This window comes from Mustela lutreola, chromosome 5, assembly GCF_030435805.1.
Source record: "Mustela lutreola isolate mMusLut2 chromosome 5, mMusLut2.pri, whole genome shotgun sequence".
Taxonomy (NCBI): Eukaryota; Metazoa; Chordata; class Mammalia; order Carnivora; family Mustelidae; genus Mustela; species Mustela lutreola.
Window position 1 is genome coordinate 11,502,624 of NC_081294.1, and position 21,922 is coordinate 11,524,545.

At 49.7% G+C, this 21,922-nt stretch overlaps 1 protein-coding gene across 4 annotated transcripts in view; it reads left to right on the forward strand.

Annotated features, from left to right (window-relative positions):
• Nucleotides 1-21,922, forward strand: part of TRIO (trio Rho guanine nucleotide exchange factor) — a 336,828-nt gene that overhangs the window by 181,310 nt on the left and 133,596 nt on the right. For all 4 annotated transcript variants that reach the window (XM_059173670.1, XM_059173672.1, XM_059173671.1 and 1 more), the window contains exons 11-13: nucleotides 1,682-1,873; nucleotides 18,963-19,132; nucleotides 20,098-20,272. In XM_059173670.1, the coding sequence (XP_059029653.1) occupies nucleotides 1,682-1,873; nucleotides 18,963-19,132; nucleotides 20,098-20,272 (537 nt within the window). The remainder of the gene's footprint in view (nucleotides 1-1,681; nucleotides 1,874-18,962; nucleotides 19,133-20,097; nucleotides 20,273-21,922) is intronic.

Genomic DNA, 21,922 nt, shown 5'->3' on the forward strand with positions numbered 1-21,922 from the left:
AGCCACATTCTCCGTCGTGAGATGAGTCTCCGTTGCCCTTTGTAATTAGTAAGCACTTAGCGGGGAGCTACTCTGAAATTCTGTAAACATCCTGTTCCTCAGCCAATTTTATTTATTTGTTTATGTCTGCATGGACTCGTGGTTTCCTCTTGTTTTTGGTGGGTTATCCTCTGTTGCTATCACTGTTTACTCTCAGACCATCCCTGATTGGGCCAGGGGAAGCCGAAGCTGCCGTCTGTGTCCTGACCCACCCACACTGTTCTTAAGCATTTCCTTACTCGTGGATACAGTAAGATGCCTCAGCCTCATCTTGTAACCACTCCCCCCCTGAGTCAGCCGTGTCTCCAGGAGCCCTGGTTCCTTGTGGAGGAAAATGGTGACTCCCCGCTGGAAAGCCGGGTGCTAAGCACGCTGTCTACTCTTGGGTCATTGCTGCTCCCGGGCCTTCTCAGGGGACAGAGGGAGAGAGGAGCACGTTCACACATCTGTGAAAACCATGTGTTCACACTCATACCTCTATTTCTAGCCCAGTCACACAGGTCAACTCGGCTTTTCCCCTTTTCCTCACCTCTGAGGTGAGGACTGTGCCTGTCATTATCCTTAACCTATCGGCTGAGGAGATGAATGTCCCTGGATGTAATCAGTCTCCCCAGGGGGAGGCTGCCTGTGCAGGGGCGCCCTCAGCCTCCCCCAGGCTCAGGCTCTCTGCCGGGGACACCGCCCCACACTCTGGGCCACTGATGAGACGCCCACCCCGCTCAGCTGTGGGACTGTCGTGTTGGAGAAGGATGAGGGATTCCACCTGTTTCTCGGAGGGACGGCAGCCTGCTCTGTGGGCCTTCCTGGAAGACCTTCCCCTGGTCTCGCGCTGTGCTGAAGCCCCCCCGCCTGTCTGGACTGCCCCGGCCCGTGCCGGCCAGCCCCCTCTCCAGCAGCTCCACGAATACAGTCAGGCCCCTAACACACCTCTGTATCTGCAGAACCCATTTGCAGCCTTTCATTTATCATGAATTAAAATGAAATGATTGTCAAAGTGTTTTTGATGCCTGTTTACACATAACTTTAAGTTCTTTAAAACTCTGGCTACTTTGTATAAGCTATTATGGTTATTTCCTTTTTCTCAAAAACATATGTCCCCTTAAGTAGAAAAAGATAAGCACAGATTACTGATAAGTAGAAACATGTTAAGAAGACGGCAACTTGTATTTGCAACCTAATCTTTCCACTTGCATTTGGGGAATTTTAAAATCGTACATCATACTGAAAAATAAAACTGGAACCCCACATTCCATCACAAGACTGGAAGGGAAAGTGAAGTGGGCATTTGTGCTCCGAGCTATCTTGGGTGTGCGGCAACAAGAAGTGGAAGGCCTTCTTTGAGTCAGGGGGCAGCCAGAAGCTGCTGCAGACACCCCATCACTGCTGGAGAAGGAAGGGCTTTGCCAGAAATTTCGGTGTTTAACGATCTAGAACAGTAATGGGAAAAGCTGCTGACAGAGGTATATTGAGCTCCTAAAGTCCTCTCTTTCCATCATTTTTTTGTTGTTGTTGGATTTACAGAAATGATCAGGAACGTCCCAGACTGACTTAGTTGCAGTCTGGTAGGAGGCCCAGCTAGATTTTTTTTTTTTTTTTTTTTTTTAAATTTACCCTCTGTTTCTCTGGATTTTCCCTTGTGCAGAACACATACACCAACGCGGATAAATTACTAGAAGCAGCAGAACAGCTGGCTCAGACCGGGGAATGTGACCCAGAAGAGATTTATCAGGCTGCCCATCAGCTTGAAGACCGGATACAGGATTTTGTTCGGCGCGTGGAGCAGCGCAAGATCCTGCTGGACATGTCCGTGTCCTTTCATAGCCATGTCAAGGAGGTAAGGGTCTGAGAGGCTCTGTGAACCCCTGGGGAAGAGTGTGGACTGGTTGTGTGAGAAAGTGGGCCAGAGGTGGGCAGTGATGAGGTGCAGCCCATCCGCACTGAGCGAGCCAGCGAGGACAGGGTTGTGGGGAGGGGTGTGTTAGGCACTAGGCTTCTGGCTGGTCTTCCTAGCCTCCAGCCCCACGGGGATGGCCATGCCTCTGCCAGGGGAGGTGGAAGCCTGTGTGTCTGCAGCAGTGGACCCATGGGGGCTGGGCTGGCCAACAGGAGGCGTGGAGTAGCCAGTGAGCAGGGAAATGTTGAGCTGAAGGTGCTGCCTTTAAGTTGGGAGAGAGAACAGAGCATGGCCATTTTAGCGTCAGTAAACGACTTGAACGTTGTGGTCAGAGCTGGGTTTCCTTTCTGTGTATTAGTCTGTCATGTGGCCAATGTCATGGTTGGCTTCCGATCTTATCAGACTGTGGGACTACTCTCAGATTCTCAGAGAAGTGAATTTTACGTAATATTAAATGTAAAGGTAGCAAGGCCAACCTGGCCGTAAATAGTATTAATGCTAATGTCATAGGTCTGCTCTTGTTAGTGCACTTACTGCATTGTAAGAGATAATGTTATATGAAACATTGTTTGAAATATATGAAATGAATATATGTTATCTGATATGATATTTATATGAGAAATAAGGAGATACTAATTATGCTTTTGTATGTGTTATTTTTAGTAGAAATCACATAAAATTACAATTCAAGAAACTCCTGTAGGTTTTTTTTTTTTTTTTTTTTTTTTTTTAAGATTTTGGTTTTTTGACAGATCACAAGCAGGCAGAGAGGCAGGCAGAGAGAGAGGGGGAAGCAGGCTCCCTGCTGAGCAGAGAGCCCGATGCGGGGCTTGATCCCAGGACCCTGAGATCATGACCTGAGCTGAAGGCAGAGGCTTAACCCACTGGTAGCCACCCAGGCGCCCCACTCCTGTAGCTTTTGAGAGAAAAAGGGCTTACAAATTCAGTAAGCATATCAACTTTACTGCATCTTATTTCTAAGGGGAAAAAAATTCTCTACTTCAAACTCTTTATAAATTGGAATTAAGGAGTTCTTCCAGGTAATTTGGAATTAAACACATGAAGGCTTATAGGCACAGGCTGGGAAGAAGAATCTAGAAAGAGTAAGGCTGCTGGAGAAGCAGGAGGAGCATCCAAGATCAGGAACCAATAGATGTGTTCAGGAGGAAAGAACCTCATTGCCCGTTCTAGGTTCTTGGGCAGTCAGTCCTCAGCCAGGCCTTTCGTAACTTGAAAGCGTGGCTCCTGGAAGAGCACCCTTTGCTCTTACTCTGAAACTCTATGAGCCCGTGTGGCAAACTGGAGGCCCCAAAACCTTGTACTTCATCTGCACCCAGGCTGGTGGTAGGCTTGGCCATCAGCGTAGAAAACCAACTCTGCTCCTTTCTTTACCTTCCCTTAATAATGCTGTAACGAAAATGACTTTACCACATCTGTGGAGAAGCTGAGGCTACATGGTCATTCTGAGGAGATGTCCAGATGCTCTGTTTGTCCACAGCAATTCCTAGTTTCAGAGGTAGCGGGCTGTAAGTTCTTCACTCTGCTCAGTTCAAGCCGTAACCACCAACTGGCCTCCCTCCCCTGGCAGCTCTTTCCCAGCCTCCACAGCACTGCCACCAGAAATAGAAATTTGACCATGTCATAGCCTTGCTTTCAAGCCATCAGTGAGTCTGTACATCGGGCACCAGCCTGAAACCTTTCAACGGCCTTGTGGCCTTGCTTCCGCTTTTCCTCCAGCCCCTCGTACTCAGGACAGTGTCCCCAAACCTGTGGCACTCAGACCCCCCTGAAACTTGGACTTAACTGCTTCCCTTCCTTCCTCAGGCAGTTAGTGGTTTCCCTTGCCGTTTCTGGACCTTTCTTTCCATGCACCTGTCATAGCCCTTGGCCTAGTTGCAGCACAGTTGTGCGTTTCTCCTCAGTGTGGATACATTAACTTCTCTTTATCTTATGCGTTTGAACCTCCAAGTTGGGAGGGGGAAGGTGACGTGTGAAAAAAGACTGTGACTTTGCTCAGTAAGCTGCGGCAGCCAGCCAGCCAGTAGCAGGGAGCCGAGAGCAGCTTTTCCCAAGGAAGCACAGCCAGCGGGGGCCACAGGGGCTGCTGTGGCCCCAGGGGTGCCTGTACAGTGGGAGAGGGAAGAACTGCAGCCGAGCCCCGTGCTGGTAATCCGACGTTTGTCTCTGTGACATGCCTAGTGATGCTCTTCAGCAGGACTTGTGAAGATTTAACTTGCCTCTAGGACAGAGAAGACTTTTTACACAAAGCAGCATTCATGATTTATATCACGTTTTCAACTTGGTTACAGTTTTCAAAAAGCAGACACTAAAGGAAGCTAGAAGCAAAGCATTTTACAAAAGCTACCCCCCAGAGATTCAGTTTGTGTTCATTGGTTTTTTACATCTGTAGCATTTTTAGAATAAAAAAAAATCTTTAAAAAAATCTTAGAATAAAAACAGTTCACAAACAGTAGGGTCTGTCTTGTCACTAGGCCTGGAAATTTATTGAAAAGTGAAAACACATTTTGTTTTCATCGACTTAGGCTGTGGGAACCTCTAGCATTGATGAGATTGATGGACTGAGGGAGGCCTCAAACCTGGTTTCAAGGTGAAGTGATTCACTGTCACAATTTGAGAATTTTCAGTGCATTCATTCTTTTGTTTTTATATGAGAAGCTGTCAGAGTGGCAGAGAAGCTTACATGTTGACCCTGACTTGGTCCTTCCTGAGTGATAGGAGGCGAGGAAGGGCTCCTCCGCTGGCCAGCTGGTGGGGTGGGGGGTACCTAGCAGGCAGGGTGGCCCCGAGGCAGGCCACACACAGGCATGGAACGCTGCCTGATTTCTTCTCTGCCACGTGCTTGGACTTCATTTTTAGCCCCAGCTGGTATCAGAGGACATTCATTTTTTTTTACTGACCAGCTCCAGAATTTTCCTCTGTCTTCTTTCTCCGTGCTATATCCATCATGCCCAAAGACCCACAGGGGTATTTGGTAGTTTTTATGCAGGAAGGAATGATTTCTTCGGTCACTGTGTTTTGAAACTGCTTATTGAATGAAAACTTAGATCTGCTTAGAGCAAATTTAGCTGAAAATGAGATGAAAAGTGACAGAGCAGCCAAGGAGAGGAAGTCATACTAATTAAATACCTGTTTGCGTAAAATTACTTAATAGTTTAACATACCAGGAATGAAAAATTGCTGAAAGATCTCTGCTATCTGAATCAATTTTTTTCTAGCAGATCATACAATTTAAAATTACGTAGATGAGAGAAAAAGCAGGTTCTTTTTTTTCAGTTAGGCAAATACATGAAGCTTTTTGGAAGTTCACTTTCAAAGGCTTCCCTGATGGTGGTGATGGGTGTGGCATGTAGATTAACAGTCCCCCACCCCTGCCCCATGCCCAGCCCTGCTGGTGTCTTCCTTCCTCTGGAGCACAGCAGTGGCCCTCCCCTTTTAGTTGTAAATTTCTGGCTCAGTGATGAGCACATAATTAACAACTAACTATAAAAGTGCTGAATGGAGGTGATGTCGGCTCAGGGCTGGGTTGGGGATTCTTCTTAAGAATCCCACCTAGGGGGCACCTGGGTGGCTCAGTGGGTTAAACCTCTGCCTTCGGCTCAGGTCATGATCCCAGGGTCATGAGATCGAGCCCCGTATCGGGCTCCCTGCTCAGCGGGGAGCCTGCTTCCTCCTCTCTCTCTGCCTGCCTCTCTTCCTACTTGTGATCTGTCTGTCAAATAAATAAATAAAATCTTTAAAAAAAAAAAGAGTCCCACCTAGAGGGAGTTGGCGGTTACACATCGCTGCAGACTAAGCACGTGATTTCTGCGCAAGACCTCTGGACTCCTTGCTGTCCAAACCTCAGAGGACGTAATATAGAATTCCCATTCCCAGGAAGAGAATAGAGAGGAAATTTTTGGGGGGGGGGGGTTAAGATTTTATTTATTTGTTTGACAGAGAGAGGCAGCCAGAGAGGGAACACAAGCAGGGGGAATGGGAGAGGGAGAAGCAGGCCTCCCATTGAGCAGGGAGCCGGATGTAGGGCTCAATCCCAGGACCCCGGGATCATGACCTGAGCCTGAGCCGAAGGCAGATGCTTAAGGACTGAGCCACCCAGGCACCCTGAGGAAATATTTTCTACCTTGAGATTAGATGCAGAAGGTAGTTAATAGAGGTATTAGCCTCAGTTTCACCCCTCAACCCAAATTTGGAAGCATTCTGGGACCCTTCTGATGTTTTTTTTTTTTCCCTCTAAAAGCAATTTTTGAGGTGTTTTACCTCCTCTCAGAGCTGGAAGACTGATAGTCTCCTTTTTCCTTTTGACAGTGTTTTTAAAGTAGTATTTCAAAAGAATGCTCATTAGCCTAATATGGATTTGGATTTTATTTTAGGAGTTTTCTCCTCCTGCATTTTGTCTTCTACCTCTCAGTCTGTCTGTGTTTCAGTCACACCAGCTCTGACTGTACTCTCCCTTTATCTTTCCTGTGTTACCTGCCCTCCTTTCCTTTCGAGGCTTTTTCCCACTGTTGAATCACATATTCGCTCTTTCACTCCTTCCCAGGAAGGAGTCTCTCCGGCCAGCCGTCACGTGCCAGGACAAAGATGAATGACCAGTGGAGAAACGTACTTCTGTTTTCGTGTGTGTTGTCTGTTTTAGTCCCTTGTTTGTTTTTCGTGGTGGATGTGAATTTCCATGACCAGAACTATGTGTCACTTATCTTTGCATCTCACTTGTTAGCCTGCCTTCCAGACTAAGCATAGCCCCTGTCAGCGTGGGGAAGAAATGATACCTATTTTTAGCTGACCATTCTAAGATTTAATGATAGAGGGACATCTCTCCATTTCCAAATATAGCACAAGCATCATTATTTTCATCCATCTGTACTTTGTTCTCAAAATTAGGTCCTGAGTTAATTGATAATTACCTTTGAAATTTATGGGTTATTTGAGGCAACCAGGTGGTGATTTATTTCTGGATTTGATTCAGTGGCCTTGAGTCGGTTTTGTTTGCTGGATTCCTGAAAGCCTTGGTTTCCTAGGGAAGACCATTCCCATTTGAATCGGGCTATGACTCTTGCTGGGTGTAAGTAAAGAAGCCTTTTAGTTCTGTTTCTGCAAAACTTCACACTGAACTGGGACTAGTTTTTGTGGGGGGTAATGCTTGGGAAAAGAAGAACCTTTCATTTTATTCAGAAGTCAAAAGCAAAGACCTCCCAACCACCTGGTGATTTTTTTTGTCATAGTCTACCCGTCTGGCATTATTTTCATGCCTAAGTGAAGCAAGCAGACTTCTTTCTTTATGCTCAGACCACTGTTCCCTCTCTGTGGGGTGCAGAGCCCTCATGGACTGCTCTGCAGTCACTGGGATCGGATCGGGGAGGGTTTCCAGGAAGCAGCCACTGCGTAGCTCCCTGGGGGATGGACCTCTCGGGGCTACCTCTCCTCGGCCCGTCACCTAGTTTGCTCCAGGAGTGTGTTGAAACGGCCCCAGTGCTTTCTCAGTCAGCCTCCTGCTTTAAAAAAAAAACCCCAGATTTCTTTTCTCTCCTTTCTCTGATGTTGCTGGAGAGAGATGGGGCAGCTGCTGGTTAACCTCGTTCAGGAAAATTCTCTGATGGTATGTGCTGTTCCTTGCATCGACCAGCTGCGCTCCCACTGGACTCTTGTCCTCACTGGCAGAGCCCACTCCCCCCGGCACGCCTGTCCCAGGGAATGAGACACATTAGTTCTCCGAGCCCTCCAGCTCTCCTACCTGTCCTGGGCTCTGTTCTCCACAAGGTGACCCCCACTTCCGAGCCTTTCATTTTGGCCTTCTTGGCTGTGCTTTTGCTGAGGACTCCTGTGTCTGCGTCATCTAAAATGATTTATACATTCTTCCTTTCCCAGTGCCACCCCCACGTATTTACCTCCAAAGACGATGTAATACCTGCAAACATGTTCCCATCTTTCTTTTTTAGCTTTCAGTCTGAAATAATTATAAGTTCACAGGAAGTTAGCAAGAAAGAAATGGACAAGGAGGTCTGTCCCCCTTCTCCCAGCACCGCCCCCATCATGTCAGGTCTTATGTAACTACAGTTTGTGATGAAAGCCGGGAAGTGACTTTGCTCGGCCCCATTGAGCTTATGTCAGTGCCACAGGTGTGTACCCGCTGGCATGTGTGAGCAGGTGTGTGGTTAGCTCTGTGCACTGTCATCCTGTATACATTCACGTGACCACTGCCGCTTTCAACATACGGAATCCTACAGAATTGTTCTGTCACCCCCCCGATACACCTCCTGCTCACACCTGACCGCGATGGCATCTCTGAGCCCTGGCAGCCACTTACCTGTTGCTCTCCGACTGTGATTTGTCATTCAGAACTGTTACGTAACGGGATCGTACTCTGGGTGACCTTTTTACTGCACAGGAATTCCCTTGAGATCCATCAATAATAGTTCTTTCCTCTTCATTACTCCCTAGTGTTTCCTGGTACGGGTATGTCCTCGGCATTCAAGCTTTCTTTCTGTAAACATATAACCTTTATTAAAATAATTAACAGAGTATATCAGAGAACTGTGTGCCCTCGTCCGGCTGAGCGACTTGGGGCAAAGTGCTCTGGAGAGCCTCGGCTTTCCTGCCTGCAGGATGGGAACGCTAAGGCTCTTGGGCGTGCGGCTCAGCTGAGCGCAGCTGCGGGTATGGTAGCGACCGCGGCGCCCATCTTGGAGGAGCTACTGGGACATGTCCCACTTTGGCCTCCTCAGGTCATCTGTAGTTTGTGGGACACGGACAGCATGAGGCCGAGTTCAGCATGAGCTGCCGCGGTATAAGTGCCCCGGTGTGGCTGATCTTTTCCTCACTCATCTTTGTGTCACAGAAACTTTGCAAGCTGCTCATGGTGCCCTCGTTCTGAGAAGCACCTTGCCCTGGCCCCGGTGTTTAGGATCCGAGGTTGAAGGAAGCCTTCCTGGAATGTACACTCTGTCCCCGGCCCTGCTCGGTCCCCGGCCCCGCTCTGTCAGGACTGAGTTGGCTCTTTCAAGATCGTCCATACTGACATGTGTTCCCTTGTACACATCACTCAGTACTTTCGTTACCAGCCAAAACTACAAAATAAGTGAGTGTTTTTTCACCAAATGAGTGAGAAACATTTTGTTAGACTGTGGGGAAAGAGGGATGTTATTATCCAAAGGGAAGTTCCTTCTATCCAAATAGCTTCAGGTAAAACAAGAATTTTTTTTTCTGTAGAATAGATTTTTGTTGCTGTTGTTGTTGTTTTTTAAAGATTTATTTATTTATTTGACAGACACAGATCACAGGTAGGCAGAGAGGCAGGCAGAGAGAGAGAGAGAAGCAGGCTCTCTGCTCAGCAGAGAGCCAGATGCGGGGCTCGATCCCAGGACCTTGGGATCCCGACCTGAGCCAAAGGCAGAGGCTTTAACCCACTGAGCAACCCAGGTGCCCTGTAGTTTTAAACTAGTTTAAATTCATGAATTTTCTGTTTCTTAATATTGGTCCAATATTTTCAGGTAGAGAAAATTTTAATGTCAACAGAGCAATTAGACATTAGTGCAGAGAAGTATAGTGAATGCTAACATACCTGACACATAATGGTCACTTTGTAGGTGATTATTAGAAGAATAAATGAATGAATAGTGCACTATATTATCTTTATTTGTAACTTTATTTGTAACTCAGTATTACAATGGGGATTGAAAATCTGTTACTGCGCTGACTCCACATTTTACAATTTCTTGTTGAAGGGTCAGCCCTCAGTGGAGAGTTGCAAATGTCTGCTTAAGGCATTGTTTGTAGATTGGCCTCAGTTGATAGAAAGAGGAAGCACTTGAACTGAATGTCAAGCCAGTGCTGTGTGCTAGGTCTTAAAATGCTCAGCTGAAAATGGATGTATGCGGAATCTGGTTTGCTTGTTAGATTTGTAATAGGGCATTTTTAATATTCTTTTTTGGGGGGGCATTTTTAATATTCTTAATTTTTATTTTGATACTTGGCTTCATAAACCAAATGGGCTAGGTCTCAGTTAACTGCGAGAAACACATCATCCATGTGCATTTCTGGCACGTATTGTTTGCAACTGATTATTGTTCTTATTGAATAAGTGGTAGAAAGGTTGATCACCAGCAACAGAATGAGGATTTTGTCAGGAAAGCTTAAAATCTTTAGATAAGAAAATGCTTTTTTGGTTTTGTTATTGTTTGTTTTCCTCTCTTTGAAGCCCAAAATTCAGAACCCCAAGATCAAGGAAGGGCTGGGCTTTCTGTCTGGCGCTAGTGAAGTCCGTGGACGCGAGTAGAATGCAGACTTCATGCACTTTCACTTTGCTTTTTTTCTTCTCCTCAAGGAGGCCACTTTTCAGACTTAGAAGAAGTGGAAGATCATGAGTGAAGGTTTTGTAAGAAAGGACTTACTTCTTCTAAGTGAATTCAAGTCTTTGTCACAAGACAAATTAGACCCCTGGGTAATGAGAGAACTTGATGGTTGGCTCTGTTGATCTTTAAGGAAATGTGAGGGGAGACACGCCAGGGGGCTGGAGATGCAGAAGGTGGGGTTCACACAGCACTCAGGTGAGGTCAGCCCTAGGCAGAGTTCTAGAAAAGGCAGTTTATAAACCACCAGTAGAGGAAGAAGTGAACAAACAAGTTATAGCACGTTAACTTGATTTCATTCTTGACTGGGTTTGATGGAGGGCAGGCAGTGTAAATTAGTGGGCATTTGATCAGACATTTGACATTTAATTTGTAGACAAAATAGGAAAGTCTGGGCAGTCTGTTAGTGCAGTCACTGGACTCAGACTGCTGAATGGCTGGAAAAAATGTCAGCTGAGGGAGTCCCTTATCACAAGACCACCCTGTCCTTATCCTCCAGTGCCGCTCCCAAGTGGAAGGTGCTGGAAGAAAGTGCTCGATAGTAAGGTATTATGCGTCATCTCCGGTTTGTGAGTTAAGGAAGTGATTTCCAGTTCAGACCTGCGGTTGGATCAGACTTGCTGATAGTGGTGGCCATGGGAGATGGTAGATCAGATGTCCTAGTTGGACCTGAGACCTGGTGGATGTGTGGGTGTCACCCCTGGTTGTCACCTTCTGTAGGCGAGCGACCTGTGCACTTCCTGTCTTTGAACGGACTCCACTAATGTATTCAGAACTTCTATGTCCCAGTGCCACTTCATTGGAACTTAGGCACCCTGAAAGCTTGCCTTTGTTGTGTGGAGAGCTATATATCTTGAAAATAGGCAAAATGGCCACAAAGCAAGGGCAGACTTGGTGCAGCAGAAATAACTGTGACTACCTTAAAAGCCTTGCCAGTGAGACCATAATCATGGGGGGTGTCAGTGAGTGGCTTCGGCGAAGCTGGGGAGCAATGTCTCCCCTGTATGCCTCTGTCCCCATGCAGAAAGCCTGTGAGTGGGTGGATTGGCACAGAAGGCATGCTGATCAAAGCCTAGCCCGGTCTGTAAAATATGTAGGATCCCAAAACATGTCAGCAGGAATAAGTCAAAGTCCATCACAGCAATGTCATTCATGGGTTTTACTATGAGTCTTTTGAATCATAAACACACATCTAGACAGGTTATAGAGTAAGGGTCATGTAGGCGGGGCATAGCATTTGTTAAAACAACGACCCTACACATGTTCATGAACAGAGTGCGCAGTGGTGTTGTGCCCCATGGCTGTAATGAGCAAAAGCACTGAAAAGGGACGCCTGGGTGGCTCAGTTGGTTAAGCAGCTGCCTTCGGCTCAGGTCATGATCCCAGCGTCCTGGGATCGATTCCCACATCGGGCTCCTTGCTCGGCGGGGAACCTGCTTCCTCCTCTGTCTCTGCCTGCCATTCTGTCTGCCTGTGCTCGCTCGCTCTCCCTCTCTCTCCCTGACAAATAAATAAATAAAATCTTTTAAAAAAAAAGCACTGAAAAAAATTCCCAATGTGGGGGGCAGTCATCTCATTGTGCACTGCTGGTTGGATTTCATGTGAGGTCACCTTTGCTCTCCAGTCCCCACTTCACGAGGCGGGGGGCCGGGGGCATTGTTCAGAGGAGAGTGAGCTGGTGTGGAAGGAGTTTCAGATCCTGCCGCGCTGGCGGAGTCCAAGGACTGAAGTGTTGCCCGTGGGGTAGGGGGGACGGACTAGGTCAGTGCTCTCTATCACCAGGCACTTGACAACTGAAGGAGGAATTACACTTTGACTAACTGTAGACTTTCAGAGGGGAAAGTGGTTGCTCTCAGAATGACGTGGGGGTGAGGAGGAGCTCTTCCCAAATTGGACACATCAGGAAGAGTGTTTTATGTTTTGGTGATGTCGGGACATAAAATGAAAAAAGAAAATCCCTCATCTCAAAATCTCTTTCACCAAGTTGACTTCATGTAAATATCTGGGTCGTTGAGGTTCCTGCTCTGACCGTGGTCTCTGTGTGGGCCCTCTCTCCAGCCACATCTCCTGGGCCTCACCTTGTCCTTGATCCGGTGTCTGCGGCTTCCGCCCTCCGGTGCTGCCGCGCCCACGTGGCATGCCCTCTCGATGGGGGCTGCTCTGACATGCTCCTGCTTCTCCTTCTGTCCCCTCTTACACATACTTGCGTGGCTGTTACTTCATGACACTTACTGAATTGTGGCCCCGCCCAGTACGTCCTTCAGAGACTTCCTTTCGTCATATCAAGGCATCTTTTCTCACCCACCCCGGAATAACGAGGTACTTCCCCAGGCCCTATTCCTCCTTGATCAGGGCACCAAAAGCGTGCACCATTTCAGGCTAAAGAATGTGCCGCACGTGCAGGAACAACTCCCCTCTGAACCCCGCTGCTTGGACTTGAAACCTCATCATGATTTACGTGCACACCGGGTGCCGTCTGAAGTCCTGAAACTACCTACTCCTGCTCCTGGCTCGAAGCTCCTGCTCAGACCGAGGCTTCTGTGCTTCCTGTGCTGGGCTTTCAGCTCACCCAGCCCCACTGGCACCCAGATGATTGTCTTTGTCACAAGCAAAGGTGGGGAAGCAGACAGCCATAGGTGGTTGTTTCTGTTTTCCAAGTGCTTGGAGTGTCTGATCACTTTCACAGGCCTGTGGTCACTTCCATCTGATTTTCAGATTCGGCTTTGCCAGTTAGGGGAGGGCATGTGGTAAAATGATCCCATTTCTGATGAGAAATCTGAGGCTGGAGAGTCCCCAGGATTTTCACAAGGCCACGTGCAAATAAGGGCCCACATCTGACCTGTTGGACTCCGCCTCCAGATGGGGTGGCCGGTAGGCTGCATTCAGATTTTGCATCTGAAAGGGGTTGCAGCTGAACCAATCCCCAAACCTCAGGTCTCAGATCCTGCCACCTACAGAATAGGACTGGGAGCTATAGGACCAGAGGCTCAGTACTTCCTGGGGTTCATTCCCCCAGGCCAGTGGGTTCTTCTGAGAGATCTCTCTGGCAAAGTCTCCCATCCGATTAATGAGGACGGGGCTTTTCCAGGAGATTGCTCCCAGCAGAGTTGCCTTCACCTCCTTTAGGCTTCACCCAGCACAGAGGTGAGAGCCGGTGGGGGAACGTGTACCTGGATCGGGCCAGCCCGGCACGATGGCACTGGATCCAGGACCAGGACTCACACATCTTTGCCCCAGGAGTTCTCTCCGCAGAATCTCCTGTGTCTCCCTAGCTCAGCCTTCTTTGTGGATGGATCCTGGTCCATGAACCAGGTCTGTAGACAACTGCAGCCCAGTTGTGGGCTGCGTTCAAGTTCTCATCCTTGGAATGTTGCTGGTGACCACTCGGGAAACCTCAAGGGGGCAGCATTGCCTGACTGGCTGTGGGCCCCAGTTCTCAATAAAATCCACGCTGCTGAGAACCTGGGTGGAAAGCAGCTACTCTCCTGCTATCTGCAAAGATGTAGCTCTTTATTGGAAATTCACAGCTTGCACAGAAGTGCAGGGTTTTTTCATGCTTAGGAGATTTATGGTAGAAATTCCACAGGTTCCTCGAGACTCTTTTCTCATTCTTGTATTCAGAGGTTATTTTAGGCATCATATACTAATGTAAAAGCTTAAAAATAGACTTTATATGAATCACACTGGGTTATGGTATATAGCAGCTCATCCCCAACGTTAGAAATGACATTTATCTGAGAATCCTTTTTTCTCCAAATTGAATGAGAATATTTTCTGTAGAAGCAGGGGAGAAAAATTCTAAAGGGGCAAAGGATTGGGAGGCATTTTGACATTATGGATTTAAATATAACCTTGCGCCTTGTACCTCATTTACTGTTCCCTTTTCCACTGCCAGAGCCCAAGGTCCATTTCTGTGGTTTCCTCCATAGCCGCGGCCCTTGCGCACTTCCACAGTGGGCCGGGCCCCCCGCATGCTCCTCTGTGGATGCGTGTCCAGTGTCCGGGATGTCGAGGAAAGAAGAGGTGTGACCCGCAGGTCCGCATGGCGTTTCCCCTGCAACCCAAGGGAAGTGATTCTGCGGACTCTGGCATACTCACTCTAGCACCTTTTCCTCCGACTCTTTTTAGGTGTAAAAAGACTTAAACGTGGGATGGTGTTGAGTCTACCAGACTCAGTGACGTATTTTGAACAATAGGTAGGAACCTGGATATGTTTTGAAAAATATCTAGAGAAAAAAGACTTAAAACTTTGTGTTTTTTTCTTAGATGTGTTTTTCTCGCAAGAACAGAACTTGCGCTCGCGGCTCACATCTACTTGTTTCTTCACTCTGCTTGGTGTGCCGTCCCCTTTCCTCCGGGCCGCGGCTCCCTGAGGGAGGCATTGCTGCCAGGCTCGTGCGAGATGAGAAGCCCGAGATGGAGACCGGCCCAGTAACCGGCCCAAGGCTGCGGCCTGGGATGTTAAGTCAGGATGGGGTGTCAGGCAGTCTAGATTCAGAGCCCACACTCTTCATTGTTACTCCAGATCACCTCTTAGGAGAGGTGATAAACCGGAAACCCGTGGGCTGCGCGGTGGAGTTCTGTAGGAGCACTTGTGCCTGGGCCTCGGGGCACTTCCAGCTGTGGGTTTTGGTCTCCTCCTCCCTGCAGTGTAGAGGAGAAAGGCTCGTTAATACGGTTTCGTAATCTAAGTGATGTGTTTTAGGTCAGATTTGCTGGAGAAGCGGGATTTTGTACCCCATGCCCCATCCTGTCCCACAGGCTGGGTTGTGAGTTAGGGCTCACAGCTGCGTCTGGGGAGAGGCCGCCAAGCAAGCATCAGGAAGGGACGCAGAGCCCTCTTGGGTCCACGTGGCATCTAGGGCACCTGGGGCAGGAAGGGTGCTGGGCCAGGGCTCCGGGAGGGGCCTGGCAAGCTGATGAGCCAGAGGCCTGCCCCAGCTGTGGGATCAGGGGCAGCGAGGAGGGTTGGGCCGCCTACATGCTGTGTGTGCCCCTGGAGGGACCAGGTGGGTCCTGTGCGGCACCGTCTCTACCAGCTGTCTGCATTCGTGCTGTTCTGTTGAGTTGATATCGTAGTGTTTTTCTAGCGGTCTTCGATTGTCTCTCTGTTTTCTCCATAAATTTGAGAGAAGAGATACTCGTCTGTCTTGGTGTTCCGATGACCCGGCTATCATGTGTGTGGTGTAAGTCAAAACAGAGGCCCCCACTGGCTCCAGTGCTCCGTGGACCAGCTGGTTCTCTGAGAAGCCCCATACCCCCTTCCGTGATGCGGGGTCGACCTGTGGGGTGGGCTTGGCACCCTGACGCTGCTTCTCCTCAGCGCAGCTTCTGCTGAGTGACCGTGAAAGAGAGCCGCCCTTCCTGGCTGTGCATTTGCTTGTGCGTTCAGCTCCCCTGAGTCTAGAGACCCAGCTGTGTGACGTGTGGCGCCTCTGTCCATTCCTCACGTGTGCACCGTGGTTCACCCGTGAGCCAGGACCAGTTCCCAGGCAGCTGTGCTCCGGGGACCCTCCTTTCCCTGGGTTCTGTCACAGTGACGAGGTAGGAGCAGCTCTGGTGCAGCCTGTGAAGAGGGCGGAAGATGACAGTGAGATTTGGAAAGAAAGGGACTTGAAGTGTTTATTTGTTTTTAATTTTCTTTTACACTGGAATCAGCATAATTGAGCATAATTGAGGTCCACCTCCCATAGTGTTTGTCTCTGGACAGGAAGGCGAGGGTGGGGAGGGCTATAGCGCCCCCCGATGTGGCTGAGGGGGTCTTCTCTGTGGGCAGCACGTGGGAGGCAGGTTACCAGGAAGTTGGTGAAACCATTGCAGCTGGAAAAGCCTGCCTATTGGATAACGGACCCTGGATGTTTTGGGATAAATATTTTGACTCGATAAAATGTGTTGGTAAAACTGTTACTGCTCGCTGGCACATTCTTGGTTTGTTTTAGCGAATGTTGGTTTTTGAGTTGATTGGAGTGGGTCACCATGCTTAAGGAGTTAAGTCTGTTGTGGGCACCTCTGATGCGCCGGTGTGCTCCCGCAGCGTCTGTCTCCCGCCCTCGGAGTGACTTGCCGAGGCCAGTGTTGGTCTGAGGGTCCCTGCTGTAGCGAGCCGAGTCTCAGGGAAAGTCGAGGATCTCTGAGGTCACAGAGGCAGTGCTGTGTTAGAGCATCTGAATCCCCCATACCCCTGCTGCACAGTGTCGCCTGTAGACTCGGAAGGTTTTCCTAGGAAGTACCAGAACAGACCGGGAGGGTCCCCCTGGCCATGATGCTGCCATCCTTCCTGGTATTTACAAAGGCAGCAACCATGTTCACAAGGTTCAGAGGACAGCAAACAACAACAAACCCAAAAGAGTATGTTCTTAATAATGGATCTTTATTGAGGGTGCAGGGCATTTGTCCGTATTTATATGGTGACTCTACAAATGGTACTTTTGGTGTCGATGGACAGTATTAGTGCCAAGTGTGATGGCAACTGGAGGGTTCTTTGCCAGTAGCTCGGCCCCAGCACTTGGTTTTGCCCGTGTCGGGTGGGTGACTTCAGCACTTGGGCTGCTTTTCCTTAATCTATAAGATCAAAGAGGTGAACAAGCCTACCTCTAAAACCCCTTTAAATCAAAATTCTGGAATAAGTTTGCTAACTTATACACAAAAATGTGTGGATAGTAAAAAGTTAACAGATGTTTTATTTAACATTTTTAGTAAAATGAACTCCTCGGGTCACAGGTAGCTTGACTGAACAATAAGTCCTTTGCTATCACTTCCCTTATTTTTAAATTGACCTGCTGTATTTAAAATACTGACATAACTAAATCTACCTTTAACAACAAAAGAATTCTTAGAGGGTTAGCTTGGGTTTGCCATCGTTAGCAAGTAGGAAATTGCTCATTAAAACCACAAGGAGATGGCATTCTCTAGAACAACTGAAGTTAAAGACTGACCTCAGATATTGGTGAGGATGCACAGGCATTGGAACTTTCAAAGGCTGCTGTCAGAAATGTGCCATGGTACGGGCATGTGGGAAGTTTGGCAGTTTGTTAAAAATTTAAACATACACCTGTCATACAATGTAGCCACTGTACACCTATTTATTTACTGTTTAAAAAGGGAAAACATAGTTTATACAGAGACTGTGAACAGGTATTCAAAGGAATTATATTTGTAATGGCCAAAAATGGAAACAACTTCGATGTCCTTACCAGGTGAGCGGCTACCCTGTGTCACACACAGAGACTGGGACACTGTCCCACAGTAAGAAAGGTGTGGGCTGTTGATACACACTGTACTATGGGCGATGTCAACAAGTGTTGAAGGAAAGAAACCAGACCAAAAATAGAGTTCCTAGGGTATGATTCCATTTGTATACTTTTTAAGAAAATGCAAGCTAATCTATAGTGAAGGTGATTGCCCAGCAGGGCAGGGCAGAGAGAGACACAGGATTAGAGGGTGCAGGAAGACTTTTTGGGGCGATGGAGCTGTTCGCTGTGGACAGCAGGGGTATTTTGGTGGGTGCGTCCATGTTCTAAAACTTTGCAAATTATATCCTGGAAATTCCTGCAGTTTCTTGAGTGTCATTTCTTTACCTCAGGAAAGCAATTTTCAAAAGAAGATGAACTCAGAAGACCCCACACAGTGTGTATTTTGGCAAGCACGGTGTTGCCATTTGGGCCACCGAGGCTGGTCAGCGTCAGGGGTGGACGTGCAGTCTGTAAGGGACACGTGGAAGATGCGGGGAAGGGGGTGAATCTTACATCCCTGAGGAAGCAGGAAGCTGTTTCTCCTCCAAGCCACCAGGGCCTGCCTGCCCGGTGCAATCAGCCATCTTTCCCAGTTTGCTCAGTGGCTCCCCCCGGAGGTGGAGGGAGGTAGTGGGCTTGCGGGAAGCTGGGCGAAGTGCTCGGCTCCCGCGGCACCCGAGATCCTTCTTGGTTCTTGCCACTGCCCTTCCAAGTTGTCTTTGCCCCTCCGCGTCCCCAGACATATCCTGAGTGTTCGTACCAGTGAGGTCTGATGTGTTTTCGAGAGGCACACTCCTTCCCCAAAAAGGACTGCGCCGTGGCCGGGTTGGCCGTGGCCCGAGGCGACGTTACTGAGCGGGGCCACCTTGCAGTCTCCGCCAGGCCTGGTGGTGAATTTATTCCGCACACGGCACGCTGCCTCCTTCTCTGAGCCCTGTAAAGTGGCCCCATCTGAGCAGTGGTTTAATAATTAATAATGGGTTGTAGTGCCCCTGCTAAAAATAAAATAAAACTGTCCATCTGCTAAGCGAGAGTCAGAGGATGTGTAAAGGAATGCGTTATGCTTAGCAGATGTTTCGGTTGGCGGAGGGGGTCTTTTCTTCCTTCTCTTACGCTGGGATTGAGCCTAAGAAGAATCGGAAAGAGTGACTTCCCTTCCCTTTCCTCTTCTCTTTTGTGACAGTCCCCTCGGGCTCTCTGCCTGTTTATTTTCACCAGGCGGTGGTTGCAAACTGCCCAGTGTGCTGGGCTCCCCGGGCCCGCTCGGGGCGCTCCCTTTCCCGCCGCCCTCCCCTCCCTGGGAGCGGGTTGCTACCCGCTCCCTCAGCCCCGTCGCTTGGCATCCGCGCCAGGCGCCAGGCCTTCGGGGGGCAGGGGGCGCAGCCGGGGCGGGGGCCGTGGCCCGGCCTCACCGCGCTCTGCCCTCCGCAGCTGTGGACATGGCTAGAGGAGCTGCAGAAGGAGCTGCTGGATGACGTGTACGCCGAGTCGGTGGAGGCCGTGCAGGACCTCATCAAGCGCTTTGGCCAGCAGCAGCAGACGACCCTGCAAGTGACCGTCAACGTGATCAAGGAAGGGGAGGACCTCATCCAGCAGCTGAGGTGGGCCGCCTTGTCCCCATCCTCCTGCCGGGCGCGGGCGCTTTGAAATCGGGCCAGAGATTTCCCCTTCCCTGAACAATGAGCCGTGACCCCCCCGCCCGCCCGGCGCGGTGGAGAACAGGCACTCCCTCTGCACGCAGAGGAGAGCAACAGCCCTTTCTTTCTCTTCTCTGCTTTTCTCTCCCACCGTCTTTCTGACTCGAGGGTTTCTCTCATGGCAGCAGACTGAGACGCTTTCCCAGCGCTCTGCTTTTAGTAGTATTTCCTCTTCACACTTACCTAATGATTATTGAAATTTCTTCACAGACCAGATTGATTTAAATCTCCGAGGACTGTGTCCCACATTCCTCCCTAGAGGATAATGGGGGTCCTTGTCCTCAGAGTTGGGGCTCAGGGAGACCAGGACTTTGGGGAGGGGCGGACCTGTCCTGAGGTGCTCCTCCGAGCGGGAAGTGGGCCCGGAGCAGAGTCGTGTTAGTGGCTCACTCAGGACGGTGTTTGAATCGTGACTGAGAACTTCACAGGATGCTCACTTTGCCAGCAGCTGGGCGAAAGTGACTTGTTTGGGGCTCAATTGATTGCATTGGAGTTGAACCCCTTGGTGCCGCTCCAACCCCACCACGTGCAGCAGACGGGGAGCGTCTATTCTGTTCTCTCTGCCTAAGGAGAGGAGCGGCTACCGTGGAGCCTCCCTGAAGTTACTTTCCGCCAGAGACTTCCTTTGAGAGCGACGGGGGTGGGGGGTTGCGGAGGGGTTCCTCCGGTGTGGCCTCCAACCTGGCAGCTTGCTTGCGGGAGGAAGCCCAGCCTTGTGTGGCGGGAGGGGCTGCCGATTCCATTTTCGGAGGCCAGCGGCCGGCTTCCTGCCAGCCTTCTTCCCCCTCCGAGGTCCGCGCGGCCGGATCTGGCGTCTGACAATGGGAGACTTTCTCATGCCTGTCCCGGCCCCTTCTGCCCTTCCGCAGGGACTCGGCCATCTCCAGCAACAAGACCCCCCACAACAGCTCCATCAGCCACATCGAGACGGTGCTGCAGCAGCTGGACGAGGCGCAAGCGCAGATGGAAGAGCTCTTCCAGGAGCGCAAGATCAAGCTAGAGCTCTTCCTGCAGCTGCGCATCTTCGAGAGGGACGCCATCGACGTGAGTGTGCGCTGCTCTGCGGCACGGCTGCCGCACCTGCTCCTCTCCTTCCTCCTGCAAGGGGGAGGACGGACGGACAGACGGAAGGAGGGAGGGAGGGAGGGGGGAGCGCACCTGGCCCTGGGAACTATCGGCCCCTGCTGGAGGCCGCACTGCAGGGCAGGGGAGGGAAGAGCAGAGCCCATGGGGAGGGAAGCCCAGCTGCCTCCAAGTCGCTCGGGGTCCTACGCCACCCTCCCGGTCTGTGCAGCTCAGGCTCCCACCTGCGCTCCGGGCTCTCACTTCTCCTTCCTGCTGCCCCGGCCCGGCCTCCTCCCAGACAGTGAGAACAGGCCTCGCCTGTGCCGATGGCAGTTTTGGCAGTCTGAAGGCCAGTTTCTTCACAGAAGTGTGTTCACATGATCTTTCATTCTTATTATCTAAATATTACACCTTATATGTGAGGTTTCTTTTCTTTTTCTTCGACAAAAGGGCGGTTCTTAATTCTGTGTCAGAGAAGGTCTTATTTTTGAACTTGATGAAGTACAAGCAGAAGTAAGTATAATTGGATGGCGCCACATCTGTCTGTGGGACGTGATGAACCAAAACTCACTCCAGCCTCGGGGAGGCCTCTTTCCTTGTGCCCGTCAGCTCGGAGAGCAAGTCCCTGTCCAGGTACCTGCAGCCTGCCCACTGGTCCTGTGACTGCCCAGCAGAGTCTGTCGGGTCTGCCTGCCCCATGCTAGTGCCTCGAGGGCGTGCAGACCCAGACCCTCAGTGCCGCTGAAAGCAGAGGGGTGATGGCTGGGCCGTGTGCAGACCGCTTCACTTCTCTCCGCTCAGGGGAGGACCCTTTGCCAGGAGTGGGCCTCGCCTGCTTCTCTCAGGCCTGTCTGTAGGCCCAGTTCTGAGTGGGGGTCTTGATGTGCTGTACAGGAACTGGGCCAGGTCTGGTGCAGGGCCTCTTGGGAGTCTGGTCAACCATCTGTCTAAACTTCATCAGTGTTTTCATTAAAGAAAAGCCTTCTTGGCTATTTTCATTGTCATCATTGGTTCATGACAAGAAAAGACTTAAATCCCAGGCACGTTGTCTGGTAAAATCTGTTCTCAGTGTCATGGCCTTTGCAGCCACATGAAGCCGTGTAGAGAAACGGACCCCTGTGCGGAGCTCATGAAGGGCCTGCCCATGGCTGGTGCCGTGTGCCAGTTCTAGGTTGCAGACCGTATGAACAGAGGAGCCAGCTTGCCTCTTTTCCTCTTTTCCTCTTTTCCTTCATTTGCATTGCTGCATCTTTAGAGGAAAAAAAAGATTCTAATTGTCTTTCCATTTTCAACAAAGCAGTATTTTAAAATGTAGCTCAGGAACCAGAAACACAGTTTTCCCCACCCCAAAGCCACAAAATTCCAAGGGGCCGTAAGAAAGCCAGTATGTCAGGCCAGGGGCTAGTGCTTCCCTGAGGTGAGGACATTAAACCTGCAGTTCAGTCACAGGCCAGCTAAAATGTACTTTAAAAGCTTTTAGAATGTTTTATCCCAAGAATCTCTTTTCTCTGGAATAATCCTGAAACAGGAAAACCCGAACAATTGAGGCTTCGCCTGGGATTTTGTCCCTTATCTGGGAAAATGCTCCATCCTACTGCCCGTAGGAGGCATGGAGTTATCTTTGTGGAA